The 27,321-nt window shown below is 38.8% G+C and overlaps 1 protein-coding gene across 2 annotated transcripts in view; it reads left to right on the forward strand.

Moving 5' to 3' along the window:
- Positions 1 to 27,321, forward strand: part of CFTR (CF transmembrane conductance regulator) — a 152,040-nt gene that overhangs the window by 89,666 nt on the left and 35,053 nt on the right. For both annotated transcript variants that reach the window (XM_043549956.1, XM_027820802.3), the window contains 5 exons: positions 239 to 504; positions 2,731 to 2,810; positions 5,666 to 5,816; positions 7,885 to 8,112; positions 12,230 to 12,330. In XM_043549956.1, coding sequence (XP_043405891.1) covers positions 239 to 504; positions 2,731 to 2,810; positions 5,666 to 5,816; positions 7,885 to 8,112; positions 12,230 to 12,330 — 826 coding nt within the window. The remainder of the gene's footprint in view (positions 1 to 238; positions 505 to 2,730; positions 2,811 to 5,665; positions 5,817 to 7,884; positions 8,113 to 12,229; positions 12,331 to 27,321) is intronic.

The following is a 27,321-nucleotide window of genomic DNA, read 5'->3' on the forward strand; positions in this document are numbered from 1 at the left end:
AAATAAGGTATTTAGCACATTGATAGCTGAACACAGGGATGAGAATTTAGGCTTAATAGAATATGGAGTGACCAATTAGTTGTGTTTTGTACATGGAGGTTGATGTTCAAGAAAGAAAAATCACCCATATGGATTTAGGACAAATGGAGCTTGTAGATACTACTTGTGTAATAATGATAGTAAAAGGAATGAAGATGCTTTTTGAACTTACTGTATTTTTTTAAATTGCATTTCATAGATATGCTGCAAAAGTGGCAAATGCAACAAAGGAAAAAAATTACAGCTCTGATGTGTCCAACAGTGCTGCAGTGATTGTCACCGACACTAGCAGCTACTATGTCTTCTATATTTACGTGGGAGTGGCAGATACCCTGTTTGCCTTGGGAATCTTCAGAGGTTTACCCCTGGTGCATACTCTTATAACAGTTTCTAAAACTCTTCATCAGAAGATGCTGCACGCAGTTCTTCAGGCACCGATGTCAGTCGTCAACTCTTTGAAAGCAGGTAGTCAAGTTAGAAACTGACTGACTTAATTATTTATGCCTTTGATTTTAATTAAAGAGTGCTTCATTCTGTTTAAAGGGCACCATTGTTTTCTCTACCACCTCAGTTCAATTTTAAATGTTTGCTACATCAAAAGTAATGTATGAATCTTGTAGAAAATCTTGACTGCATTTTAAGTACCACACATTTTAGATGTCTGCGTTGGTTTTGAAATATCTCCTGCAGGTTTTATAAAAGTTGTCATAAATATAAAGGGAAGGGTAAACACCTTTAAAATCCCTCTAGTTGCTCTTAGGTAAAAAACAACTTCAGGTCTGTGAAGACTTGTGAATTTCCCTGCAGGAGGTTAACTACCCTGCCTTTAGGTAGAGAAAACTCCAGCTCACAAAAGACAATTCCCTTTTGTCTCTGCTCTGGCCCCCAAGCAGAGACAAAAAAAACCCAAACCTCTAACTGCTTTCAGCTTAAAACCTGCTTTCCAGCAGCCCAAAGGAAAAAAAATATTTCCTTTTAAAATCTGTGCTTCTGGTTCAAAAAATCTCAAATTGATCTCAAAATGATCCCACCGCTGTGCCAACATGTCAAGGTTCCTTCCCCACTCTGAAGTCTAGGGTACAGATGTGGGGACCTGCATGAAAACCCCCTAAGCTTATTTTTACCAGCTTAGGTTAAACTTCCTCAAGGTACAAACTATTTTTTTACCTTTTGTCCTTGGACTTTATTGCTGCCATCACCAAGCGTCTAACAGATATATAACAGGGAAAGAGCCCGCTTGGAAATGTCTTTCCCCCCAAAATCCTCCCCAAACCCTACACCCCCTTTCCTGGGGAAGGCTTGATAAAAATCCTCACCAATTTGCATAGGTGAACACAGACCCAAACCCTTGGATCTTAAGAACAATGAAAAAGCAATCAGGTTCTTAAAAGAAGAATTTTAATTGAAGAAAAAAAGTAAAAGAATCACCTCTGTAAAATCAGGATGGTAAATACCTTACAGGGTAATCAGATTCAAAACACAGAGAATCCCTCTAGGCAAAACCTTAAGTTACAAAAAGACAAGAAAAAACAGGAATATACATTCCATTCAGCACAGCTTATTTTCTCAGCCATTTAACCAAAACAGAATCTAACACATATCTAGCTAGATTACTTATTAAGTTCTAAGACTCCATTCCTTTTCTGTTCCTGGCAAAAGCATCACACAGACAGAGAGAGCCTTTGTTTCTCCCCACCCCGCCGCTTTGAAAATATCTTGTCTCCTCATTGGTCATTTTGGTCAGGTGCCAGCGAGGTTATCCTAGCTTCTTAACCCTTTACAGGTGAAAGGCTTTTTCCTCTGGCCAGGAGGGATTTTAAAGGTGTTTACCCTTCCCTTTATATTTATGACAACAGTGTAAAAAAACCATAAAAACAGACAAGAGCTGAGTTCACTTTGGATAAAACTATTGTATAAGATACACAGTCAGCTCTGCAATAAGTAACTGAAGGTCAGAAATCAGATACCCTTACTCCAGGTAATCCCACTGAAGTGGATGGAATAAGGTGCTACTCAGCATGAGTAAGGGTATCAAAATCTGTCCCTAAAGTTACTGGAGATTTTGTTACATAACTAATGCAGTAAGTGCCACTGTCATCTGTGTATAAAATTCCTGTCTTATCCTCATTTACTGGACTATACTTAAGAGTAGATAGCGGGAGACACTAGTGAATAGAGATGGACCAAAATGAGTCTCCATTTCATATAACTCCTTCTTATTACTAATTCTCTCTTAACATCATTATGCACATTAAGTCTGCTTGGAAGTCAGGAAGCTGATATTTGGAAATTAAATACCATGCTAATGCACAGACTATCCATATCTATTGCAAAATCTATTGCGTGAGTGGTACAGCCTGTCTTTCTTTGTCTCTCTTCCCCATCCCTTCTAAGCATGCATCTTCTATTGTACTAACCTATTCTGCATTTTCCTGGGACCTCACTAACTAAAATAAAAGCTGTAGGGCTAAATTCAGCCCTGTTGTAAGCAGATGTAACTCCATTAACAATAAGGGAATAGCACTTATACCAAGGCTGAGTTTAGCGCAAAAACTTTAAAAACATCTCTCAGTTAACATTTCCATGTGCAGAAAAGCTATAGTTTTAGTTAAAGCTGACATCTGTAGAACATATTCATGTAACAACGAGCCCTTTGCCTGTTGCTTTATTTCTGTTTTTTTCCATCTGTAGGTGGAATACTTAACAGATTCTCTAAAGATACAGCCATACTGGATGACGTACTGCCACTCACAATATTTGACTTCATTCAGGTTTGTAAAATCAGAGTTCTAGATATATTTGTTTATTTAGTCTTCCCCTGCAGTCACACAGCATGGATAACATATCATATTAAATAAAAAGAACTAAGCAAAAAATTAGAACGCAACATACATTTAGCTTGTTAGATTCCCCCCCTTCTATTTAGCTGTAGGCCATGATCTTAGCAGGATTCAGGAAACAATTGGACATTTAGATGGATGAATATCTGCAGAGTTACGGTAGTAAATACTTTTAAAAAAAGGTTTTGGAAAGGATATAAATTCCTCATGCTTCAGGGCACAAGCCAGCTGCTAATTACTATAGGTTTGGTGGAAACATTGCCTGTGGCGAGGTTGTTCCATAACTGCATACTACAAGGCTACTTCCTCTGAAGCAACTGGTACTAGCAACTGTCAGAGACAGGATACTGGACCAATAGACCATGGGGCAGATCCAGTATGGCAAGTCTTATGTTCAGGAAGAATATATGAAACTTCTGGAATTATAGTATTTTGACATGTCAAGAAGCAACACTGTATTAAAAACTATATTGAAATGAGAGAAATATGCAGCCGGATTTTGATGTAGCCCAGGAGTTGTGTATTACAACTTAGGAGACTTGACTTTAGAAGCCATCTAAGGGTCCATGCTCAGGCCATTGAAGCTCTGATGTATAATGGTGAGGTTTTGATTTTGATAAGGAGACCAGTTTACTGTCTTAAATGTTCTGGTTAATTTAATTCATGTACCTAGTACAGCTGGTTCGGAAATTTCCATCGGAATGATTTTCCAGTGGAAAATGCCCTTTTCACAAAAATCAACAGTTTTCCATGGGAAAGTTTCAATTCTGAAAAAAAATAAAAAATAAAAAAATCAATATTCTGTAGGCAGAAAATGAAATTGACAACAGCTTTCCAGGCAGGCAGCCAGCAAGAAGAAAAATTCCATTTCTTCTGAAATGGAATTTTTCAGAATTTCTGTCCCATAAAAATGTGGTTTTTACTTTTCATCCCATATTGAGATACAAACTTTCTTGAAACCTTGAAGTTTTCCAGGGGACAGAAATTCAGTTTTCTGAGTTTAAATAATAGGTTAAAGGGAGATTAATTTACAGTCTGTGAAGGGGAAACCCTGCTTATATTCTATACAAGAAATACCTATTTAGAAGGGAAAAGAAGCACCTACACAGAGCACTCAAAGGAGGTTCTCATAACTAAAGAGTCAGTTATGAAATGTAACTTGTATCTCCTGCTGAAACAGTCAGTTCAAGATCCCATTTCAAAGCAGATAAGCAGTATTTAGGATTTCAAATAGCCAACCTCTTTACATTTGTATAACATAGTAGGGATTAGGCTTTAGTATAATGTTATTCATTATAGTGACTTCACAAAACTAGTTGAAAACATGTACATTTTTAAAATTATACTTCTAGATCTGCACTATTAAAAATTGAACTTGTTATGAAAATACAAGGGCACTTATTGAGCTATGTGTGATATGGTTCGCTGTGGAAGTTCCACTTAGATATACAACTCCATTTTGTACATTAGGATGTTTCAGGCAGGAAGCACCCATGTTCAGACTAAGAGGGTGCTCCTCTCTCAGAGGCCACAAACGAGATATCCTGAGCAGAGTTGTTATTTCACACTGTTTGTTCTTGGACATTACTTTTCTCATTGTATGCTTAAATGTCCCCTTTTAGTTTTCTTCTCTGTTTTCCATTTTCCATTAACATTTTGCTTCAGTGACTATGATCCATGAAGCCATTTCCTCTACAGACTGTGGCCCAGACCCTGAAAAGTAACTCCCGGTGGGAGTTAGGCAGCTAAATACCTTTGAGAATCTAGGCTTGTCTCACTTTTCTACTTCTATTGCTCATGCAGGCAAGATCAGATACAAAAATGGCACAGCAACAGTAAGGACAATGTAGCACAGATTGATAACCTCTGCAGAATTAGAGAGAATGATAGGAACCTGTGTTAAAGCAGGGTCATCACGGGGCTGTATGATTCCATGTGGAGTCTTTGATTTGGGAGTTATATAATTTGACTGAATTTCAGATGAATGGTTCATTCTCCTCTTAAGATTAGAATGGTTGTTACATTCTGCATTATGAAATAACAAGCAAACACAACTCTTGCATTACCACAAACCAGTGCAACACAGCCTGCAAAATTATAACCCATGCTGCATCAGCCCAAAGATTCACCTCTTAAAACAAATCTAAAATACAGTGAAGTATCTCATTGTTTACCATTGCAGCTGCTACAGTAGGTGTTTGTCCATAACCCTTGATGCTCCTATTCAATTGCTTAGATTCCAGATGAGGATTTTTTTAAATTAATACTTAAAAAAAAAAGTGAAGGATAGGAAATTTTTCCAGAGAAAAATTTATGTTAATATAGTGTTTGTGAAAGACACCAGACTGAGATAATCGGAAACTGAAGTCCTCTCTTACAGTCACAGACATCAAGAGCAGCAATTGTGCAAATTTCTTTCCAGCGTGAAAGTTAATTCAGTGTCCATGGCTATTCAACCCTCACCTTCTGCTGAGATTGCCAGTTGTCAGGAGGTTTTATGGTGATATGAATACTTGTCTGCTAGAAAATTATTTGAGACTACGATTTCAAAACTGAACAGTTTTCAGTCACTTACTGACTGGGCCTGGATTCAACCAGTGATTTAGAGGTGAAAGTTATCACCTTTTTTGCAAAGCAGTTCTTGCCGTATCTAGAGGCCACTGATTTACTTGATTGAAGTAATGAAGTTGAACAGTACATAGGCCTCAAGGGGTGATTCATCACCAATCTCTAACCTGTAAAATGAAAATGTACTGTATCAATATTATTTTTCTTTCCTCCTACAGTTAATACTGATTGTGACTGGCGCCATAATAGTAGTCTCAATTTTACTGCCCTACATCTTCCTGGCATCAGTGCCTGTGATAGGAGCCTTTATTATGTTAAGGACATATTTTCTCCGCACTTCTCAGCAGCTGAAACAACTGGAATCTGAAGGTATGTGTGATGCTTCTCTGGGTACCCACTGCTGTGAGTCACCTTGTTGCCTCCAGAGCAAGAGAAACTTGCCTGCGACAGCTGAGCGATAGCTCCCCATCACAGCCAGCCTGTCATCCCCTCAAGTATTCTCATCTGGGTTACACCAACCTTGCATTTGTTCTGTAGGTAGTTAACAGATGCACCCCAGCTCCTGAGACCCTTCCAAGTATCCCCCTGTCACTGGTTACTCACAGAAATACCAGGTGAGCTGTCCTCAAAGGAACAGAACACACCAACTTGTTAGATTCAACTCAGGGCCAATACTTTGATTTACACCATAGCACTTCAATATATTTATAGTTAAAACAAGAGTAAGTTTATTTTTAAATAACAGAGATTCAAAGTGTTAGAAAGACAAGGTATTGGAAACAATTGGTTACATATCAAATAAAACCATAACACACAATCTAAACCTTAGACTAAACTAAAATTATTTCTTTGTCTTGATAATTCTAGCTTATCCCGAAGTCAGCATTTTTCAGCAAGGATTGTTGAGATCTCTTTTTCCCCCAAGACACAAGCCGTTCTCACAGCTTGTCCCCTCAGTAAAACCGTACAGGAGTGTCTGCCTTGCCTCCTAGAAATACCCACAAAGTTCATTGTCCTTACTCAAGATAACCCCCTGTGGCTTGTTTTTCCCCCCTGTGTGCCCCTCGCCTGTTGATTTCATATCTTTTCATTAATTTTTGACTTTGTGTGTAAATGGAACATATATTGTATTAGGTTACATCAGAGACAGGGAGAGAGAAGCATTTCTTGTGTTAGAGAAAACTTGTTTCTTCACCTCTGTTGGTGACACAGACTTTAAGGACACACATTTCTGGTACAGATACTTAACTCCTTAAATATCATCCATACAAGCATTTTGCAATGATTATGAGGATGAGGATGACATAAGCTTTTATTAGAGACCTTACATGACACTCTTTGGTGAACTAAAATGTTCATACCAGACTCAGGAGACACCTGTAATCTCCTTGCACCCCCTGTGTACCCCTTTGCCAGCTGGCATTAAGAGGTTCTGGGGTCACAGTAGAAGCAGCCACATTTGTAGACACCGAAACCCACAACAAATAAATGGAGAAGCAATTTACCCTTTCACCTTTTCTTTGCCTTCTCTGGTGCAAGATTCCATTGTCTGCAGGAGCAGAACATTCATCTCCCCTGATAGCTTATGCTATTACTCAGCCAGCAAATAAGGAGTTCCCTCCTGCCAAAGAGCAACGAAGAAAACAGATTTAAAGTTGGGCATCACTAGTGCACCTGAAAATAAATAATGATCTGAAATACCGTTTTAATAAGATTAAATGTACTTGAAAATTTGAGATCAGGCTTTGTTGGTGCTCAGCACCTCTCAGGGATAGGCCCTTTATGCAGAAACATATTTAGAACATGTAATGACAATGCTATTTTAGAATTTTAGAAGCAAGGATTTGCTGGATCATTTATTCAGACAATGTTGTGGCTTCAGGACAGACCTTCAGCTCCTTAGCATCTCAGTCATGAATGTCAGATATTGATGATTACCTTTGCTTTTGGTTAGGGACAGGCCTGAATTGTGAAGTTCAGAGGGATCATTACTACTTTTGATGTGTTGCAAAACTTCTATTACAGGTTTGTCGTACTCTGCAATTCAGAGCGATGAGGCATTCTCTATTTGTTAAAAACCTTGCCTTGCTTAGTTTGCAGAATATTAAGAAATTCATTTTTGTTGGTTTTCCTCCATGTGATATCTCACTATAGCAGGGATTTCTACAAGTAATTATACTGGCTGCAAAAAAATAAAATGTTCACTCATAGATTATACATTGAATGGAATTTCATCACATTTATAGGACCACTAGTACCATATATCCTGTTCTATGAGTATGTTGATGGTATTTGTGAAAGAAAAATAAGATACGTATAATTTAAAAAAATGAAGATAGTTATATTATTGAGTGGGGTTGGGCTTTTAGGTCATTTCTATTCTGAAAGGTACTGAAGGATGAATGTTTACAGTGTTTTTAATCTAAATACTTTACAGCCCGGAGTCCAATTTTCACACATCTTGTTACAAGCTTAAAGGGGCTATGGACACTAAGAGCTTTTGGGCGACAGCCATATTTTGAAACCTTATTTCACAAAGCGCTGAACTTGCATACAGTGAACTGGTTCCTGTACCTGTCCACACTGCGCTGGTTCCAGATGAGAATAGAACTTATTTTTGTCCTCTTCTTCATTGCTGTGGCATTCATCTCTATTGCGACTTCAGGTACAGTAACTTTACTGAGAGATTAAAATGAAAGTTTTGCTTCTGTTTAAGGGGCCAGATTTAGAAATTATTGCAGGATTGTAGTATAGGCTGAAAACAAAGCATTAAAATAGCAAATTTATTGTTATTCTATCAAAATATTGTGAGTTATCAGTTAAAATAGTTATTATCTAAAATCTGATGTTTTACAGAATTGGCTGAAAGGGTTAATTTGAAAGTACTATCCAGTGAGGAAAAAACATGTTAAAGTGAACCAAAAATTTCCTACTCAGTACTGTAACTATTAAAAAAATTCTCTTATGTTAATTCAACTGTGCACCCCCATACCAATAAATGTACACTTACATGGTGCTCTTAATCTGTAGAGCTCATAGCTCTTAGCATAACTAGATTAACATTACTGTTCCCATATGAGAAACAGAAAGATTCAGTGAACTGGATCAGGTCACCCAGCAAGTCAGAAACAGAACCCATGTTTCCTGACTCCCTGCCTAGTGCTCAAACTACTGAGAGTACAGTTTAGCACCTGCCACCCAGAATCCCTGAAGTGCTCACAACTAATTATAAAACTATGTATGTTATATGCTCTCACCATCTCACTCATTGCTGAAATGCTGCCACTGTTGGATAGAAGTTGGCGGCCTTTGACCAGCATAGCATCTGTACAGTTTAAGATGGAAGGTGAACATCTAAATGAAGCCATAGAGAAAGTGTTAGTTAAATATAATGCATTTCTTCAGAAACAGAATGCCCCAAAGCCTGTCTGCTTTGGTTTCTCTTTGCATGTTAAAATTATTGAGCCCTGTGCAAAACACAGCAGTTTTAATGAGTTTTAATATATGTTATTGTTATATGTATATTTCAGTTCTTGTTCATGTGCATTTGTCCCCCTCTCCCAAATTTTACATTGAACTTTGAATTCAAGTCAGTAAAATCAAAGCAGATTGCACACAAAAGCATGAGTTTTACCTGATTTTAGGGAGAAAATCACAAACCCCCCCCCAAACTATTGCATTGCACAGCTCTAATACTAGTGAATCAGCAACAGCGCTTTCAGACAAAAGATGTGCTTAGAATGCTAATGCATTCTTTGTCACATTAGATTTCAGGACTTTAGTATGAGAGCCACATTTGTGCATGGATTGGAGAGAAGGGATAGACCCTTCTCCAGGTTGAAACTGATTTTTTTTTTAACAGTTAACATAAAAAAGGACATGAAAAAAATACATGCATCTTATGGTGGCTGTTTGCAGAGCCCTTCGACAGAACTATAGCCTTGTATTAATTCCTGGAATTCTCCTCAGTTCTCTATTCTGCATTTTGTATTGAGAATTTTCATGAAAGATATACAGAAGTTTAAAAATAACATATTAAACAGAATAATCTTAAATACTGAGTATAGAAATGATTGAGTATTTAGCTGGATTTCTTATTTAGTTAATAACATCCACATTGTGCTAATTAACACATTTGTAAGAACCCATTAATCTGCAAGGCAAATGTTGCTTGATTTTTACTTGTCCAAATGCTTTCAAAATAGCATCAATAAATATTAGGAGAGGGAAAATCAACTCCGTAAGTAAGTCAGTTTCATTTATTTGAATATCATCATTTACAAAGAGGTTACCATTAAAGAGTCAAGATTTAACAGCAGCTGTTCCCACAATAGTGGTAACAGTATTAGAGATACCAGAGTTAGGGTCCTGTCTTATCGGGTACGGAATGCCACCTGTGAGATGCAAAGTCAGGAGGCATTTCCTATTCTGAAAATAAGGGAAAATCCTGATATTGCAGATACCATTGTAAAGTAATTCTTGGAAGATGTTAACTTTAAAGGTGACCAAAATACGTGGACAGTTTCATTGTGATGCTATACTGCAAAAAGTGTTACACCTAAATTTGTTATCCATGGTATTTAGCTAAATTTTTTCTCTAGGACAACACAAAATATAAAATGTTTGATGCCTAATCCCATTCTTATTGGGATCAATGACAATATTTCCACTGACTTCAAATGACAGAAAGATAGGCCCTTGGCTACCTGTACAATTATATTTCAGTATTTGTCATATTTTAAAATTGAGAAAAACAAAACATTATAGACAAAAAAAATTAATTAAATATTCTTCCAGATATAGTGTTTTAAATTGATCCAGACTCTATCCAGAATGTGGAGTGCCAAGGTTTTGAGTTGTGTCACACAGGAAGTCTCTCCTTTGTATATTTACTTGAAGTTCTACTGCCAAGTATTGTATATTACATGTACAGTTTTCTAGCACTGTGATTACCAGAAGCTTGACACAAACTCAGGAGAGAAGGAATTTAGAAGAGTCTTTTTTGCATTAGTGTGGCAGTGTTCTGCAAAAGTGTACTGTAGACTGTTTTCAGGTAGTTTGGCACAAACTATACTTTGCACTTAACGATCTCCCTTTTCATCTAAGGAGCTCAAAGCACTTTACAATCATCAACTCCAAGACAACAAACTTCATTAAGGTGGAGTTAACTCCAGACCACCACTTTGCACCATCTATAATCATTACTGTGCAGCTAGATTTCAGACAACACATTTGGATTTGGATGAAGTTTTACAGTTGTGTATTTGAATAATTTAATTTGCAAATTCAATAATGTTGTGCTCATTTAGCTGCATTAATACATTCAGCAAAAGCAAAGTTCAGATATTCAAATTTCATCTGCCCAGATTCATTTTTTTTCATTTTATCTGTTTTTTAATGAGAAGTTACACAAATTTGTATTGTAATGCTCTATCTCCTTTTACACCTTTAAAAGGGACATTATCAACTTAAAAAAGAATCACTGTCTGAAAATGTTTGGCTACTTTACTTAAAACTAATATTTCAGGGGACTAACTGAAAAGTTACAGGGAAAAATCATGGGGAAGCAATCTTCACTTTTCCCCCTTGTTTGTTTATTTTGTGTAAGCACTTTGTATATAGTCAAGTTCATATTACTCAGGAACACAAACACAATTTTAATAAATATGAAAGTTTGATTGTGCGTATAGATATAGATATGGGCAGGCAAACAGAATGGTAGGTGCAGTACCTGAAACTACTCTGAATTTGTTTTCTGAAACTGATCAGATTTTAAAAGGACCGTGTTCCTTTTTATTCTTCAGATTTATAATTACTTTGATAAAGAGAACAAGTCTATAAAAAAATGTACAGGAGGTTATTTTTTGAGGCAATGGACAAACCAGAGGAAGGTAGCTGTAGTGTAACTAAAACTTTTATCCAATTTGACATTTTAAGCCCTGTATACAATGGCATGTCAGATTCAAAACAGAACCATGGAGGGATTATAGTACTCATGACAGTCTGTGTGAATTTGCTGAGAGGCAGCTAAACGCTACTGATATTAATGACCATCAAACAACCAACCCACAAAAAGTCACAACACCAACTTTCAGTAAATAATAAGAAAAATTCGTTCTCAATTTGGCCAACAGACGAAACCCCAATCTTCAGTTTGTGGACTAAGCAGTTTGAATTATCTTGGTGGTGGTAGCATTAAAATGGAACTCTAGTCACAAACCTCTCCATAATTAATTCTTTTGACATCTGGATGTGACAGATGAGGCATTTTATAGATTCCTAGAGTCTAGAATGAAAAACTTGAGGGCAAGTAATTAAGGTCACATAGGGCCTGAACCTGTTCCCAATTTAATTCAGTGCTAAAATTCCCCATTAACTTCCATCAAAACAAGAGCAGATCCATAAGAATATAAGAACAATCATACTGGGTCAGACCAAAGGTCCATCTAGTCCAGTATCCTATCTTCTGACAGTGGCCAATGTGAGGTGCCCCAGAGCAGAATAGGTAATCATCAAGTGATCCATCCCCTGTCGCCCATTCCCAGCTTCTGACAAACAGCAAGTCTAGTATCAATGTCAGGAGTAGAACCCAGAATCCCAACTCCCAGTCCTTTACTTTAATTGCTAAAACATGCTTCCTCTTTGAACAGCAGCAGTAAAAAAATAAACACTTTTACTGGACATTCACATTTTAAGATATACATACCCATTTTCTCTGCTAGCCATTGGCTTTTTATTTGCATGTAATCATATTTATAAACAGTTTTCCCCCCCGCCTGCAGGTGAAGGGCAAACCAAAGCTGCCGTTATTCTAACTTTAGCCATGAATATCATGAGCACCTTACAATGGGCAGTAAACTCAAGCATAGACGTGGACAGTCTGGTAAGTATAGAAAGCAGCTTGTTTTTATTATTATTGTTTGTTATTATTATTTGTTATTATTATTACTACTTTTCAGTAAAATTGTCTTGTCTTGTTTACTGGTTTGTTTTTGAACTATGTGGTTGCAAGGCAGATACACCAAAAACCTCCACTCACAGTTCTGCCAGCAACAGTCATACTTTTTCACTTCAGAGACTAATTTGTGTGGTGATTCCGAGTTCAAAAGTCCACTGGAATTATATATGTTGACAACAAATAACTTCATGTGGGACTTCAAAAAACAAAGCCAGATAGATTTGAAGTAGTGAGTGGAGAATGTCAACAAGGATTGGATTTGTTTTGCAAAGACCAGGGGTTTATCCAATGCTTAATAGTCTATTTTAGGAATTTATACTGCCACCCAGTGGTGGGGCATCCAAGCAACTTCCAAATAAAATTAATAGCAATTGTGAAGGCCCTAGTGAACTTCCTGGAGTGTTTGGCACTTCTTCCTTTTTGCTACATAAACTCTGCTTAGGGTATGGGTTTTGTTTTTGACTTTGATTAATTTACCTCTTTTAAAGATTGATTTGTTTCAGAGTAATTTGTATTTTTAATTTATTTATTTAGGGTCACTTGTGGGGGTTTTTTGGGGAGTAGAATGTTTGACACAATGTTGACTCACAACTATCTAAACTTTTTGAGAGACAAGGTGGGAGAGGTAATAATGCCTTTTACTGGACCAACTTCTGCTGGTGAGAGAGACAAGTTTTTGGGCTTACACAGAACTCTTCTTCAGGTCTGGGAACAGTATTCAGAGTGTCCCAGCTCAATACAGGGACACAGGTGAAACAGATTGTTTAGCATGAAGGAGTTAATACAAGTTGTAAGAGACCATTCAAGGTGAAGTGAGCAGTTCATACTGGGAATAAATTTTTGAAGCTGAAAAAGTAGGCTGAAAACTCCTAAAAGAGTATGTTTGCTCATGCAATTTCCAGCCTTTTCACTTCTGACTAGAAACTTAGAAGAGTGAAAAGGAGGTAGGGAAGTTATCAGACTATTTCACTGTGTTAATTGCATCTACCTTGAATGATGTGCACTACATGATCTACTTTAAAACATCCTACTTTAACAACAACATCCTGAGGCACCTAAACAATTACACCAATAGTATCTTATTAAATAAAGCCCGCGAGCAACATTACCTAGTTCCACTTTCTCCAACCCTTTGATCAGTTAAAACCATTTCAGCAAGAGCTTGGGAAACAGGTGGGTCCTGACTAGATCTCTAGGTCACCAAATCTTGGTTCATTTGCATTCAATTGTTTTTTTATAAAGGATGGGAATGGTTGGCGTTGGGGACAAAGATTTGCCAATTTGTTATTTTTAACAAGTCAGTTCAGCCACCCATTCTGAAGCTAACCCTTAAGAGCCAAAAAGATAGGAATTAACCATCTACAACATATGGTCCCTCTGCAACATTGATGACTTGTGGTCATCTAGAAGCATAATGTACCCAGAGAGGTGTATATTTCTCCCCGTCCACAATGACTTCATCGTAATTCTGCTCTTCTACTACATCAGACCAGCACGTCTCCTTGAAAGGTATGTATTCTTATTGCACAAGAACCTTGTGAAACCAGCTAAAGTAGGAATACCACCGCCTTCAAAACTCTTAAAAATATTGATACAACCTCTATGGCAACAGCTTGTTTACCATAACAGTAAGATGCATAAAAAGGCAACTCTTTCGGATGGACTGGTGTTAACCAAAACATCCCCTTGTTTTATGTTAAGGCATGAATGTGATAGTAGCAATCTCTCAAAAATATTTCTATTGTATCCTTCCCCTGTCCTATTTGTAAACTTCTTTTTAACTCCAGGAGACACAGTGAGGCTCTTTTTTGCAGAAAAAAAATATGTACAAAAGTCCTCTTCACACATTATACCTTTCAGTGTTATTATTAGAAACAGAAGATGGAGCTGATATTTCACAAAGGGAACATTAGTGCCTGTCCTAGCCTGCAAAGAGTGTTTGATATAGTAGCACTTAAGTAAGGAAGATTTCTCTCTTTATTACTATTTTTAATGACACATTGCTGTAAAAACATTGGCTGGTAATAGCAGCCAGGCACTAGCAAAAACAAATCCTCATGTTTTTGCAGAAGTCTATGAGCACTTCCCCATGCACATAAGTAGCTCTTTCACCCCCTGCCCCCCGAAACATTTGCTATCTCTGTGATATTGGTGCTTCTGAAGTGCATCTATTATCAAATCAGAGATGGAAAAGGGCCTGCCTCCATGCCAGATCTACTCTATGCCTCTTCTAGTGAAGGGTTGCTCCCAACACTACAGTTTCTAATGCCTTTGTCCAGTCTAGTTTTAGATGTCCCAAGTGAAGGGACTTCCACAGCTTCTCTGGAGGGCTTATCCCTCAGGCTAATAGATCTCACTGTCAGGATTCTTCCCTGACATGCACCCCCCTTCTCTCTCTGCTAGCAGACAAGGGATAATATCACCACAGTCTCAAGGGAATATTACATTGTACTGCATATAATGATGTGTATTTATTATTCTTAATTCTCTGTATTACTTACAGCCGCCAAACAGGTATCAGGTCCCCACTTTGCTAGGGGTTATACAAATAGCTAGTAAAATATCTTGGCCCCAGAAAGCGTACAGTCTTGTTGCCAGAGCCTGCAAAGATGTAAACATGTGCTTAACTTTCTGATAGCTTCATGCCATTGAAATCAGTGCACAAAGTACTGACAATTCTTTTTCAGGATCAGGGCCTTGGTTAATGGCAAGATGCAACAAGTGGATTAAACAAACAGATGGGTGGTGGGTGGGAGAACAGTCATATGAGCATGTGTATGCATTGATTGAACAGTGCACACAATTGTAAAGAAGAATTAGGGAAGTACAATAGGAAAAATACATGTCCTACACCTAGACTTGGGGCAAATTTTAAAAGCAAAAACAGTGTTAGTGTTAAGAGTTGAGTCTGATTTTTCATTTTCTTTTCAAAAAATCATTTTTAACTTCAGATCTTTGGATTTTTCCTGTAAAAATGTGATAGTGAACAAGTGAACTAGATAGAGCAGGTCACAAATTTAAGTTGTTCCCTCCCCCATTGAAAAATTGAATTTTCAGTAACCTGTGGAATTTGTTGCCAGGGGATGTTGTGAAGGCCAAAAAGTATAATTGAATTAAAAAGATTAGATAAACTCATGGAGGACAGATCCATCAATGGCTATAGTCAAGATGGTCAGGGACACAACCCCATGTCCATACACCTCCAACTGCCAGAAGCTGGGACTGGACAAAAAGGGATGAATCATTCAAAATTACCTGTTCTGTTCACTTCTTTTGAATTATCTGTTACTGGCCACTGAAGACAGGATATTGCGCTAGATAGACCATTGATCTGACCCAGAATGGCTGTTCTTATGTAACACATTTTGTTGAAAATGTCAAGCAGCTCTCATTTGAAACAATTTCATTGAGATTTTGAGAGCTACAAAGGTAAAACCTAGGCTGCACTGGAGGCTGTGAGAGAACAGTAACAAGGCGAGGAGGTTTGCTCTGTGAATCCCAAGCCCTTCTTCCTATCACACCTGTGCATCCGAGGTTAGTCTGTAGTATCAATCTTTTTTTAAAATTGCCAAGCATAAGTGAAGAATCTGTGATACATCAACCCCATCTTCAGTTTTCTTAACAAGATTCCTGAAATAGTTCATAGCATTAACTCTCCCAGTGATGTTGCTAGTTTCTACATATTAAACTATGGGATTTCCTCACCATTATTCAGATTATTTAGCACCCTTATTATGATAGTATTAGCCTTAGCACACAAGAAGCAGCATACCAACCACTCTCTCTTATCTAGAGCACAGATGTCTCAGCCCAGGGTCCTAACAATTGATAAAGATTTATTTTCTTTTTCTTTCTGGTGGCTCTTTTCAGTGTTTGCTGCTTGATCAGGTCTGTTATCCTCTTTTGGCCAATTATCAGTCCACTCTGGTACCTTCTCTTCCTCAAGAGCAGAATATCTCTTGTTGGGGACTAAACTGAATCTCTCACATAATGTTTTCCTTCCATTCTTAATATATTTTCTCAGTGCACAGTTCCTACCCTCTTTCTCCTACGTAACTCTCTCACCCATTATCTTCCAGAAATGACAACTTTGCTCTAGATAAAAATGTAGCCCTTATGCAGGGCAGGACACATTGCATAGCTTTCATATGAGATCATGCTGGATTTCTTCATTCTCTTTCCTCAGGACATTACAATTTGAAATCCCTCAACTTATGGTGTTCTCTCAGACTCCAGACACTTATGCCTCTTATCAGAACTTTCTTGGGAATGCCCATAGAACTTACCTGTTTGTTCTTTGCAGCTTAACATCTTATTAAATATTAGACTGTCCACAGATAAGGTACAGCTGAAAACACTATAGGTCTTTCCTTTTTAGGCAATTCATATTATGAATAATAAGAACAAGAGGGTATAATCAGTCAGTAAAGCTCTAGAAAGGACATGGGTATTATTCATTAATACCTTTGCTTGTATATATCCACTGGAATCTATGGTATTACCATTGGCTAGAATTTTAACTGGTGTTCTCATCTGCTTCGCCGCAATCTCCTTTCATCCTTCGGCAACACTAACATCTAAGATGGGCCAATTTGAGGGTTTCATAGCAGATTTTTAATATTTCTCATGGGGGTGTTTCCCCAGCCATTCCAATAAAAGATTGTAAGTTCAAAGTGACCTTGCTTGGCTTCAGCTGCTAATGCCCTTAATGGTCTTTGAAATTCTCTTTACACTGTCTCAAGGCTTTATCTGCTTTGCCACTTTTTATAACATTTGGTCAACCTAATATCCTTCTATTGTTTCATTTATTAATATCAGTTAATTAGATTTCTCTCCTGACTTTGGTCATTTTTGTCAATATCTTTTTTACTTGATTTTAGCTCTTTTTCTTATCCCACCAGCCACTCCTGTGATATTTTTAATTGAGCTGATTTTTGTTTTTTCCTCCACAAGGAAACAGAAAATCTGTTTTCCACTGAGTGCTGCCTTTGCAGATAAGGCCTGAGCTAGTCCCAGAGGAATGTTTTAATGCTTTACAACCTCCTCCTTCATTTATGTGTACCTTGTAGTAGCAGTGCTTGAACTGGAAAGTGGCAGTTCCTTTTAATAGGAAACAATAAATTGTCATGCATTCACTATTGCATGCCAAGATCACTTTCCTAAGGAAATATTAAAACACCCCCAAAGGAGATACTAATAACCCACTTGCATAGTGTCACATTGCTCCACCCCCTGTACATCAATAAATGAGTAAAGTAAGAGATTATGAATCATCTTCCTCCAAGATTCTAAGGCTAGAAGGAATCACTGTGATCATCTAGTCTAACTTCCTGTATAACATAGGCCATAGAACTTCCCCCAAATAATTCCTTTTAAAACTAGAGCATATCCTTTAAAAATATCCAATTTTGATTGTCAAATTGTCATTGATGACAAATCCACCACATGACTTGGTAAGTTGTTCCCATGGTTAATGACCCTCGCTATTAAAAAAGTATGTCTTATTTTCAGCCTGAATTTCCCTATGTTCAACTTCTAGTCATTGAATCATGTTATACCTCTCTGTGCTAGAATGAAGAGCCCATTATCAAATATTTGTTCCTCATGTAGATATTTATAGACTGAAATCAAGTCAGCTGTTAACCTTCTCTTTGTTAAGCTAAATAGACTCAAGCTGCTCAATCTCTCACTATAAGCATGCTGGCCGCTGCTTCTTGCAGCTCCCATTGGCCGAGAATGGCAAACCATGGTCACTGGGAGCTGCAGGCGGCCGTGCAAATGTAAATAAACTGTCTGGCGGCCTGCCAGCAGATTACCCTGATGAGCTGCAGGCTGCAGGTTGCCCACCACTGCTCTAGACTCAGGCCTGCCAAGTGTCATGTGTATCACATCAATTGCTTTTGGCAGGCTACACTGCATGTTCCCACCTCTCAGGGAAAGGGAGAGAACTACTCCACTTCTCCCCTCCTCCCACCACCCCATCCTCCTGAATTAGGGCAATGTGCACTAAAATATAAGGCAGGAGACCATGTATAGCTTTTCCATTGATTGCCGTTAATATTTCTGTGCATAGCACAACTCTTATTATCCAAGCCCTCGTATACCTTAGCAGGGAAAGGCAACTATAACTCACCCATTTCACAGATTAGGTAACACTGACGTTTCACAAGGAAGAGCTAGACATAGTACCCAAGACTGGAGATGTCTGTATAATGGATTTAGCGGTTTGTTGGAAAAATGTTGAAAAACGAAAAAAAAAAATCCATTTCAGGTTGGACCATAAATAAAGTTATTTGACATTTTTGGTGAATCAAAAAGTTTAAGAAAATTGTTTGGGGTCTAATGAAGTGTTTCGTTTCAACAAAATTAAAACATTTCATTTTAATTTGGACCATTTGTAAACATTTTTGGATTTGTTTGAAATAAAATTCAAGGAAATTTTAAAACTAAAAATTGTTTCAACCCAGAATAACTCAAAATGTTCTGTTTCAAAAATGTCAGAACTAAATATTTTGATTTCTTCTTATTCCTGCTCTCCCGCAATGATCAATCTGGTGAAATCAACACAAATTTGCAGAATGTTGTGGTATTGCCAAATCTGCATATTTCACCGAAAAGAGTTTGGGCTGAAAAATTCCACTCAGCACTATGAAAGACAGAGCCAGGTTTCATTCATTTTGCTTTTCAAGAAGATCACAGTCTGCTCTCTGAAGCAGGAATCCTGAAACAACAAATCATTGTGTGACACACTGGAAAATGTCTCCTACCTCCCTTTCTGGGCTGATCCACATAGAGGATAACAGATGCCTTCCACCATCAGTTACTCCTATAACTGAAATGGAAGAGGACTGTGCTGTGTATGTGAGAGTTGTGGGTGTGAATTCTCATGAAAATCCATGTGGGTAATATATATGTAAACCCTTCTTAAGTTAGTGTGAGGATCCTGTTAATGATTTTTTCTATTGCAAAATTTTATATTTAAATTTGGATGTTTTACTATATTTTTTGTATTTCTGTTAATGGGAATGATTTTTGATCGTCTCCAATATGGTACCTTGACGTCACATCCTACTCTCCTAACTTCATTTGTCTTAAAATCATTCCACTTTACGCCTGTTGTCTTTCAAAGAACACTCATCTCTTCTGCCTCCAGCCTTCTGATGCCTGTTTCATTGAATGCAGCTGACCACAGAGAGTAATACTATTAGTACAGGTTTCAGAGTAGCAGCCGTGTTAGTCTGTATTCGCAAAAAGAAAAGGAGTACTTGTGGCACCTTAGAGACTAACCAATTTATTTGAGCATAAGCTTTTGTGAGCTACAGCTCACTTCATCGGATGCGTTGGAGTCTGTTGCATCCAATGAAGCGAGCTGTAGCTCGCAAAAGCTTATGCTCAAATAAATTTGTTAATCTCTAAGGTGCCACAAGTACTCCTTTACTATTAGTACACTAGTTTGATAAATTTTCACTTTGGTGCCAAATGTTATGTTTTTATCGGTCCATAATTTCGTTAATTTCTGTGCAGCACTTGTGGCTAAGGCACATCTCCTTTTAATCTCATCCTTTCTGGAACCGTCAGCACTGATTAAGCTTCCTCGGTTCATATGAGATTCTGAATTCACTGCTGCATTTTAATGTTTTATGTTACTTTTTCCAAGATGCAACCACTTCGTCTTCTTGGCATTTATTGTAAGTCCAAGTCAACTACACCACTTGTCCAAGATACTGAAGAGTGTTTCATCATTAATTCAAATGTGTCCACCAGTTGTACAATGTCATCTGCGTAAACAAAGGAGTTTACCTATACATCATCCAGTGTCACACTCTCCAACCCATCTAATGTTCTTAATGTCCAGTTTAAGAATGTGATGAAAAGTAGTGATTCTGTGCCCTCTTGTCTTACACCAAACTTTGATTTGAATCAGTTGCTTAATTTTCCACCAATTTTGACTACATTGCAGGAGTCTTCACACATTGCTTTTATAATTGCAGTTATCTTTTCTGGAACTCTATGTGATTTTGCTACTTTTCATAATACTTCATTCCAAACCAAATCAAATACTTTCAAGAAGTCACTGAAAACAGCAAATATTGTTAATCCCCTTCTTGCTACTCCCCCCACAACCTTGGGGGGCAGAAAATTTTTTGTGTGGGGCAGCAAAAAACCCAGAGCCAGCTCTGTTAGCCAGTCATCTGGTACCTCCTCTTACTCCCATACCTTCTTGTTCATTTTTTCCTAATGCTTTGATAGCACTTGTCCCACCAGCTTTTAGCAGCTCAGCTTCTTACAATGCAGATTACAATGGTGGGATATTGCAGAAGACAAGACAGATGCTAAAGAAAATAATGCAAACACAACAAAAGTCCATCTGACCAAGAGGCTGACTACTGACTAGGTGGCAGGACATCATGTGCAGGGATAAGTCCAGGCTGGGCTTAACGGAGGAACAAACCATGGACAGAAATGAATTATGACACTGAACTGCTCCCCATGTCTGTAATGATTAGGGTGACCAGATAGTAAGGGTGAAAAATCGGGACGGGGGTAGGGGGTGATTGGCACCTATATAAGACAAAGCCCCAAATATCAGGACTGTCCCTATAAAATTGGGACATCTGGTCACCCTGGTAATGAGGCTCTAGGCTGAAAAGAAGGGAGATCTAAGAACTGTGTGGGGTATTTAATTGTAGAGTGTGTTTGATGAGACAGAGCAGTATGAGGGAGATTTTGAGTAAGAGGGAGATCCAGAAAGTAGAAGACCCTGCCTTTTAGACACCAAAAGGCTGGAACTGAATGTACTAAATGTATCTTTCTAGAAAAGGAGCCTCATTCTTGAAAGTATTACATTAGCACTTATTAGCACGTTGCTTGTGAGCTAGTAGACTCTTTATCCTGTAGGTTGCCAGGTTAATCCTTACGGAGCTGGTCTGGATTCAAAAGCTTCTCCCACTTAATGGATTTTGGTGTGTCTGAGTTCCAGTTCACACTCCATAAGCTCACCATCATGCTTTGCACTAATTGGCAGACTCAGAGCTGCCCAGAGATTCATGGGACAGAAAGAAGGAAATAGACCTGTTATTCTTAGAGCAAGTTTCTTCTTCCCCTACCACAGCAGGGTTGATGCTTGCCCTGCTGCTGCTCTGGAGTAAACAGGCAACTTGATTTAAGAGGGTTGCCAAGTCAATACCTTTCATGAGCATTAATACTCACGATACTTTGTTTTGTTGAAAGAACATGTGCTGTATGCTCCCCCATGTTACGTGGCATAGAGAGAAACACAGGATGGATGTTAGGGCAAAGTACCCGAGGAGGACCCCAGATAGAAGTAGACTTCTAAGTGCTTGTGTACTAAGATGAATCCCATCATACCACAGTCCAAGTGTCATCAGGACCCTTTGTGCCACATATGCATCAGGGTGCACAAGTAATAAGTGGGGGCACTATAAAAGGGGACGGAATCAGGGAATATCTGTCAAGCTTGACATTTTCCCTTTACAAACCTGTATGAGAAGGAGCACATGTTCAAGTCCAGGTTCAGCATTAACTAGTATGAAACATTCCATTCCTGCAATTAACAGCATTACCAGTGGCTCCAGACACACACTGGAAACCTAAGCAACTATACCGTGAGTGCCCACAAGATTTAATGACAGCACAGGGTTTGAAAAGTTATTGTGAGAAAAGTTATTTTGCCTAGCTACCCACACCCTGACTGAAGAAGATCAATGGGTTTTTCTGCACAGCATTAAGCTGTTGAACCAGTGTTCCATTGTGTTTCCTGGTCACACTCCATATGACCTCAGACAGCATGTTTTCCAGGGGACAATACATTGCAACATCACAACTGAATGCCATGCATTTCTGCTTTGGGTTGGGTATCGTCCCTCTTCCTAGCAGGAAAGCATATGGGCATTTTGAGATTAATTATTTTATCAATTAGTCTTTCCATTTTCTGGGAGTTGACATGTACACATGTATTATTCATTCTGACATTAAGAAGAGTTTCAGAGAGCCGAGCTAAATTAGAGAGAGAATTAAAGTGTAAATGTTATTAAAATCTCAGACGAGACTAAACATAGCATATTATGCTCTGAGCATTTTCTTTAGCATTAAGAATTAAATGTACTGTATTTTTCTGAAGCAAAAGTTTGGGAATTCAGAAACAGCAGGCAAATTGCTGACTGAGATTACAGACAAGGAGCACACTGTTACACAAATTCAGTCAGTCATAATGATTGAGGTAAAGCTTCTGGATGAAAAGGAAGGATGATTATTTTTGTAAAATGTTATTGATATTTATACACTGGTGTGCACAGGTCTAAATCATAATGCAAGTGACAGAGCCAGCCAAGCCATATTCTGAATATTTCTAAAATATTCAATTGTGTAAAATATCTGCACATATGGTGTAGATGATAAATCTTCCAGTAAGAGTCTCAGACAGACAGATGAAATTATATGTCTTTAGGCTTTCCAGCAGATTTTCATTAGTATGTAACAGTAGGATGGCTTAGCTACTATCTCGTGGATAGTTATGGGGATTCAGTTCTTATGGGCAAGTTACTTTCGATTGATTCCCTCGCATCACACTTACAGAAAGTGCCAGGGACCTCATTTTACGGGCATCGTATTGACATCTTTCTCTCAGATTTGCAACTTTTGTGTCTCTCTCTCAGGCTGGCAGATTAGAAGGAATTATATCTTTTGATATCAGTCTAAATTAGTGTAGTTTTGCTTCAGAGAGAAGAGCTATGAATGATCGGTGTACATTGAATGAATTGAATTTGACACTTTTCTCAGTTGTCCAAACAACTTTGGTTGACAAATGTAGAGAAAAAGAGACTGCCCAGCATATCTAGGATCTAGAAGATCTAACCCAGGTGCCTTTATTTAAAACACAAAGTAGATTTCAGAATGTTACCTAGTAGGTCTCTTCAGTTTTTTCTTTCAGTAAATGAAGTTGGAGCACTATCTTGGTTATAGAGCTAGCTGCAACTCTGTGCCCTTTTCTGGTTCACAGAGTGCATAGCCCCCTTTCCGATTCTCTGCCCCCTCACCATGCATTCACCACTCTCAGGGTGGAATCCCAGGATTCTCCCACTCTTAGACCAGGCCCCAGGCTTCCACTGTGCTTACCCAGCAGGTCTGACTGGTTTCAGCATCGGCAGTGTTACTCTTTAGTAGGTGTGATCAGTGGTAAATTCAGTGACCCAAAACAACCTTCTCAAACTAAGAAGTACAGTTTAATCTTTAGGAACAGAGCATAATATAAGACAAAAATAACTCTGTGAAAAACAATAAAGGCCCACCATATCTATCTTACTGAAGGCTTGCCATCCTTTGGAAGTTTAGGGTAGCCTAACTCTTCAGACCAAACAGGTGTTCATGGGTGTTAGTGTGTTCCCCACAAACAGCTTCCTGACAACCAGCTGGCCTCCAGTCAGAAAGAGTCTTTTTAACTCTTTATTGTCCCTTTGATCTGTTCATTCCCAGCATTGGCAAAGCTTTGTAACTTGGCTGGCACCAAGGAAGTAGGTTCTTCACAGTTAATAGCTCAGGCTGTGTCTCTTAACACCCTTGAAGTGTTTACCATAGAGTGTTTTATCTGGAGCCATTGTTCCATCTTCCTGCTTGTTGTTTTATTCTATTCTATATAGGTTTTTATACCATGCTCATCACTATAGTATCTGAGCACCTTCCAGTAGAGCATGCAGCAATATGACTACACATTGTTCTGTCATCCACTCCCCCGAGGGAGAAGTGTGTGGGGTGGAGTGGAGAGTCTTGTTTTGGTAGGGGTTTTTTCCCTTCAGATGTACCTTTTGGTATGAGTTTATTCTAGAGAAGGCAAGGTCAAAGAAATGTGGCATGCACGTGGAGAAGAAAGTGGTGAGGTTAGTGATAATCCTTAGCTCCTGGGGAATTCCCCAACAACCTATTATTAAACTAAACTAATAATATATTGTGACAAAGTTCCTCCTCTGCCTTGGTGGGTCCTGCGCTTATTGGCGGATTTGCTCATCTCAGAGGTTCATGGTAGCCCTCAGTTTGGCCGCTTTTGTGGCTCAAATCTGCCGTTCACTCAGTTAGCCTCATCACTGGCCAGCATGGGGAAAAGGAAGAAGAACAATCCCCACAGTCTCTGCTGATCTACCTAGTGGATCGGGGAACAGGCCAGAGACCTTCCCCTCTGGTGGAACCCACAATCCAGGTCAACTCCTCTGGTATCAAGTAGGAAGTTGGAGGGATGGGGGGAACCTGGGCCCGCCCTCTACTCTGGGTTCCATCCCAGGGCCCTGTGGATTGCAGCTGTCTACAGTGGCTCCTGTAACAGCTGCATGACAGCTACAACTCCCTGGGCTACTTCCCCATGGCCTCCTCCCAATGCCTTCTTTATTCTCACCACAGGACCTTCCTTCTGATAATACTTATACTTCTCAGTCTTCCAGTAGTATGCCTTCTCACTCTCAGCTTCTTACACCTCTTGCTCCTCGCTCCTCGCACGCACACCACAAACTGAAGTGAGCTCCTTTTTAAACCCAGGTGCCCTGATTAGCCTGCCTGTCTTAATTTATTCTAGCAGCTTCTTGATTGGCTGCAGGTGTTCTAATCAGCCTGTCTGCCTTAATTGTTTCCAGAAAGTTCCTGATTGTTCTGGAACCTTCCCTGTTACCTTACCCAGGGAAAAGGGACCTACTTAACCTGGGGCTAATATATCTGCCTTCTATCACTCTCCTGTAGCCATCTGGCCTGACCCTGTCACAATATGCATACAGTAAGTATTCCAATAACCCAATGTAGCCATAGACTAATTATCCCAATAATCAGGTCACATACAGTATTCATAAGGTATACAGAGCAGTTTTCTAAATAATTACTGAGCAGCTCCATGCCCTTCACAAGCATATTAGTGCAAGCAAAACTGTTGGAACTATTGATTTTCAAAGGCATGAATGGAACCTAGCTGGCTAGCTCCCCTTGGCTTTTAGTGTGAGTTAGACCTCTACATGCCATTTCTGCCAAACTCCCTCTCAATGCCAAATTCTGCTCTTTAGTCATGCAACTTCCACTGACTTCAGCAGGAACCACCACAAGTACCCCATGGGCAGAAATTGGCCTCAGGAGCTAGTTAGTCGTTTCTTATTTTTTAAAGAAAGACCTCTCTCTCTCTCAATCCAGTTATGCTAGAATCCATCTTCAGTAAGGCCCAGATCCACAAAGGACAATACTTAGCGTTGAAATGTCTAACTTCTAGGTGCCCAGAAAATCAGAGGAACAGTAATGTGATCCACAAAGCCTGAGTTAGGTGCCTAGACTCCCTATACAATGCATGGTGAGAGAGAGGCACCTAAAAATGCCACCCACAAAAAGCAACATGCTAGGCAAGCAGCTGCCTCAGCTTGCCTGTGGGAGATGCTGACAAGAGGGATGTGTGGTAAGCCCTACCCCCTCTCAGAGTTTAGTGCCTAAATCCAGAGGCACCTATCTCTGCTAGTGATCGACAGACAGGAACCCCTTCCTAGGAGTCCTCTTTCTCATGTGAGTGCCCTAAACTGGGCTCTGGGATAGTCTGATGTGAGTCGCCTTCACTGTTTCCTATTGAAGTTTTTAATGGTAATTGAATAACTATCAATTGGGTCAGAAAAACAGTGATTAGAATACTCACCTGAGAAGCAGGAGACCCCTGCTCAAATTCTTTCTCATCAGTCAGAGCAGGGACTTGAACTGGTGGTCTCCCAGGGAGAGTATCTTAACTACTGGGCTCCTCTCCCAGCCATTTTATGTGGAGCTAAGCAGCCTCTGAGCTCACCTACTGGATCAAGCATTCCTCCATCAATCTTCCTTTGGTTCACAACTTGCTCTGGGACTTAGGCAGGAGATAAGGTCCTGGATGCCTAGAGGGAAAGAACAGTGTGCATGCCCAGAAGCAGAAACATAGGTGACTAGGGAACTTTTACCCTGAAAACGTCAGTGCTGAGTTTAGGCTTCTGCCGGGTTAGGCAGCAGCTGGGCAGGGGTTTTGTGGATCAAAGTGGTGCCTAAAATTGGGAGTTAGGTGCCTAAGTAGCTTTGTGGCTCTGGGCCTAAGTTACCAAGGCTTTCCATTATTTTCAGTTCATTAGTTGGCCCTCTCCCAACATAATTTTCATACATTATATTACATTCACACAGATTTCAGTCAGTAGTGAAAGTTAATATCATTTATAAGGATGGTATATTTTGTTGATTTCTGGCAAGATATATAATGATTGAGAAAGGTAAATCTTTGACCAATGGTTAAAAAAAAAAGAATATCATGCCTACGCTTAAGACTTCTCTGTTCTTCTTTTGAGGAGATACTCTTCAAACCTACAAATTGTGTTTTTTATTAAGCTTGTAAAGGATATCTTCTCCTTTACAACACTTTGAGATAATTTGTCTCATTCACTTCTAAAAATAAATAGCAGATCCCTGGCAATTGTTACAGTAATACTCGTACTTCATTTTCCAAACAGTGTCACTGCTGTGAGAGTGGGAAAATCAGTTTACAGTAATGACTGTGTCATAGAAAACATAATTAGCCTTACTCCAAAATTAATGAAATATAACAGCAACAGGATATACCAAACATACATATCCCAATGTCATTCATAATGAAACATCCAGAAACGGCATGTGGGAAAACAATAGGTTCATATCTATTTCAATGCTCCAACAATCATTTACTAACAAGAAGCAGGCTATGAAGTCTATTCAGCCTGTGATATGTAACAGTAATTTGCACTTGCATGATTTCTGTTTGTATTCAGCATGCCTTACCAACAGTATCCAGCTGATATATGGCATATCTTGTTGTGCAATGGTATCTGAGATTGTCTCTTTTTAATTAAGCGGATGGCTTAATAAATTTATCTTGATAATTTGTGTCATGATAAT

The sequence above is a fragment of the Chelonia mydas genome, chromosome 1 (genome assembly GCF_015237465.2).
Source record: "Chelonia mydas isolate rCheMyd1 chromosome 1, rCheMyd1.pri.v2, whole genome shotgun sequence".
NCBI classification, from domain to species: domain Eukaryota; kingdom Metazoa; phylum Chordata; order Testudines; family Cheloniidae; genus Chelonia; species Chelonia mydas.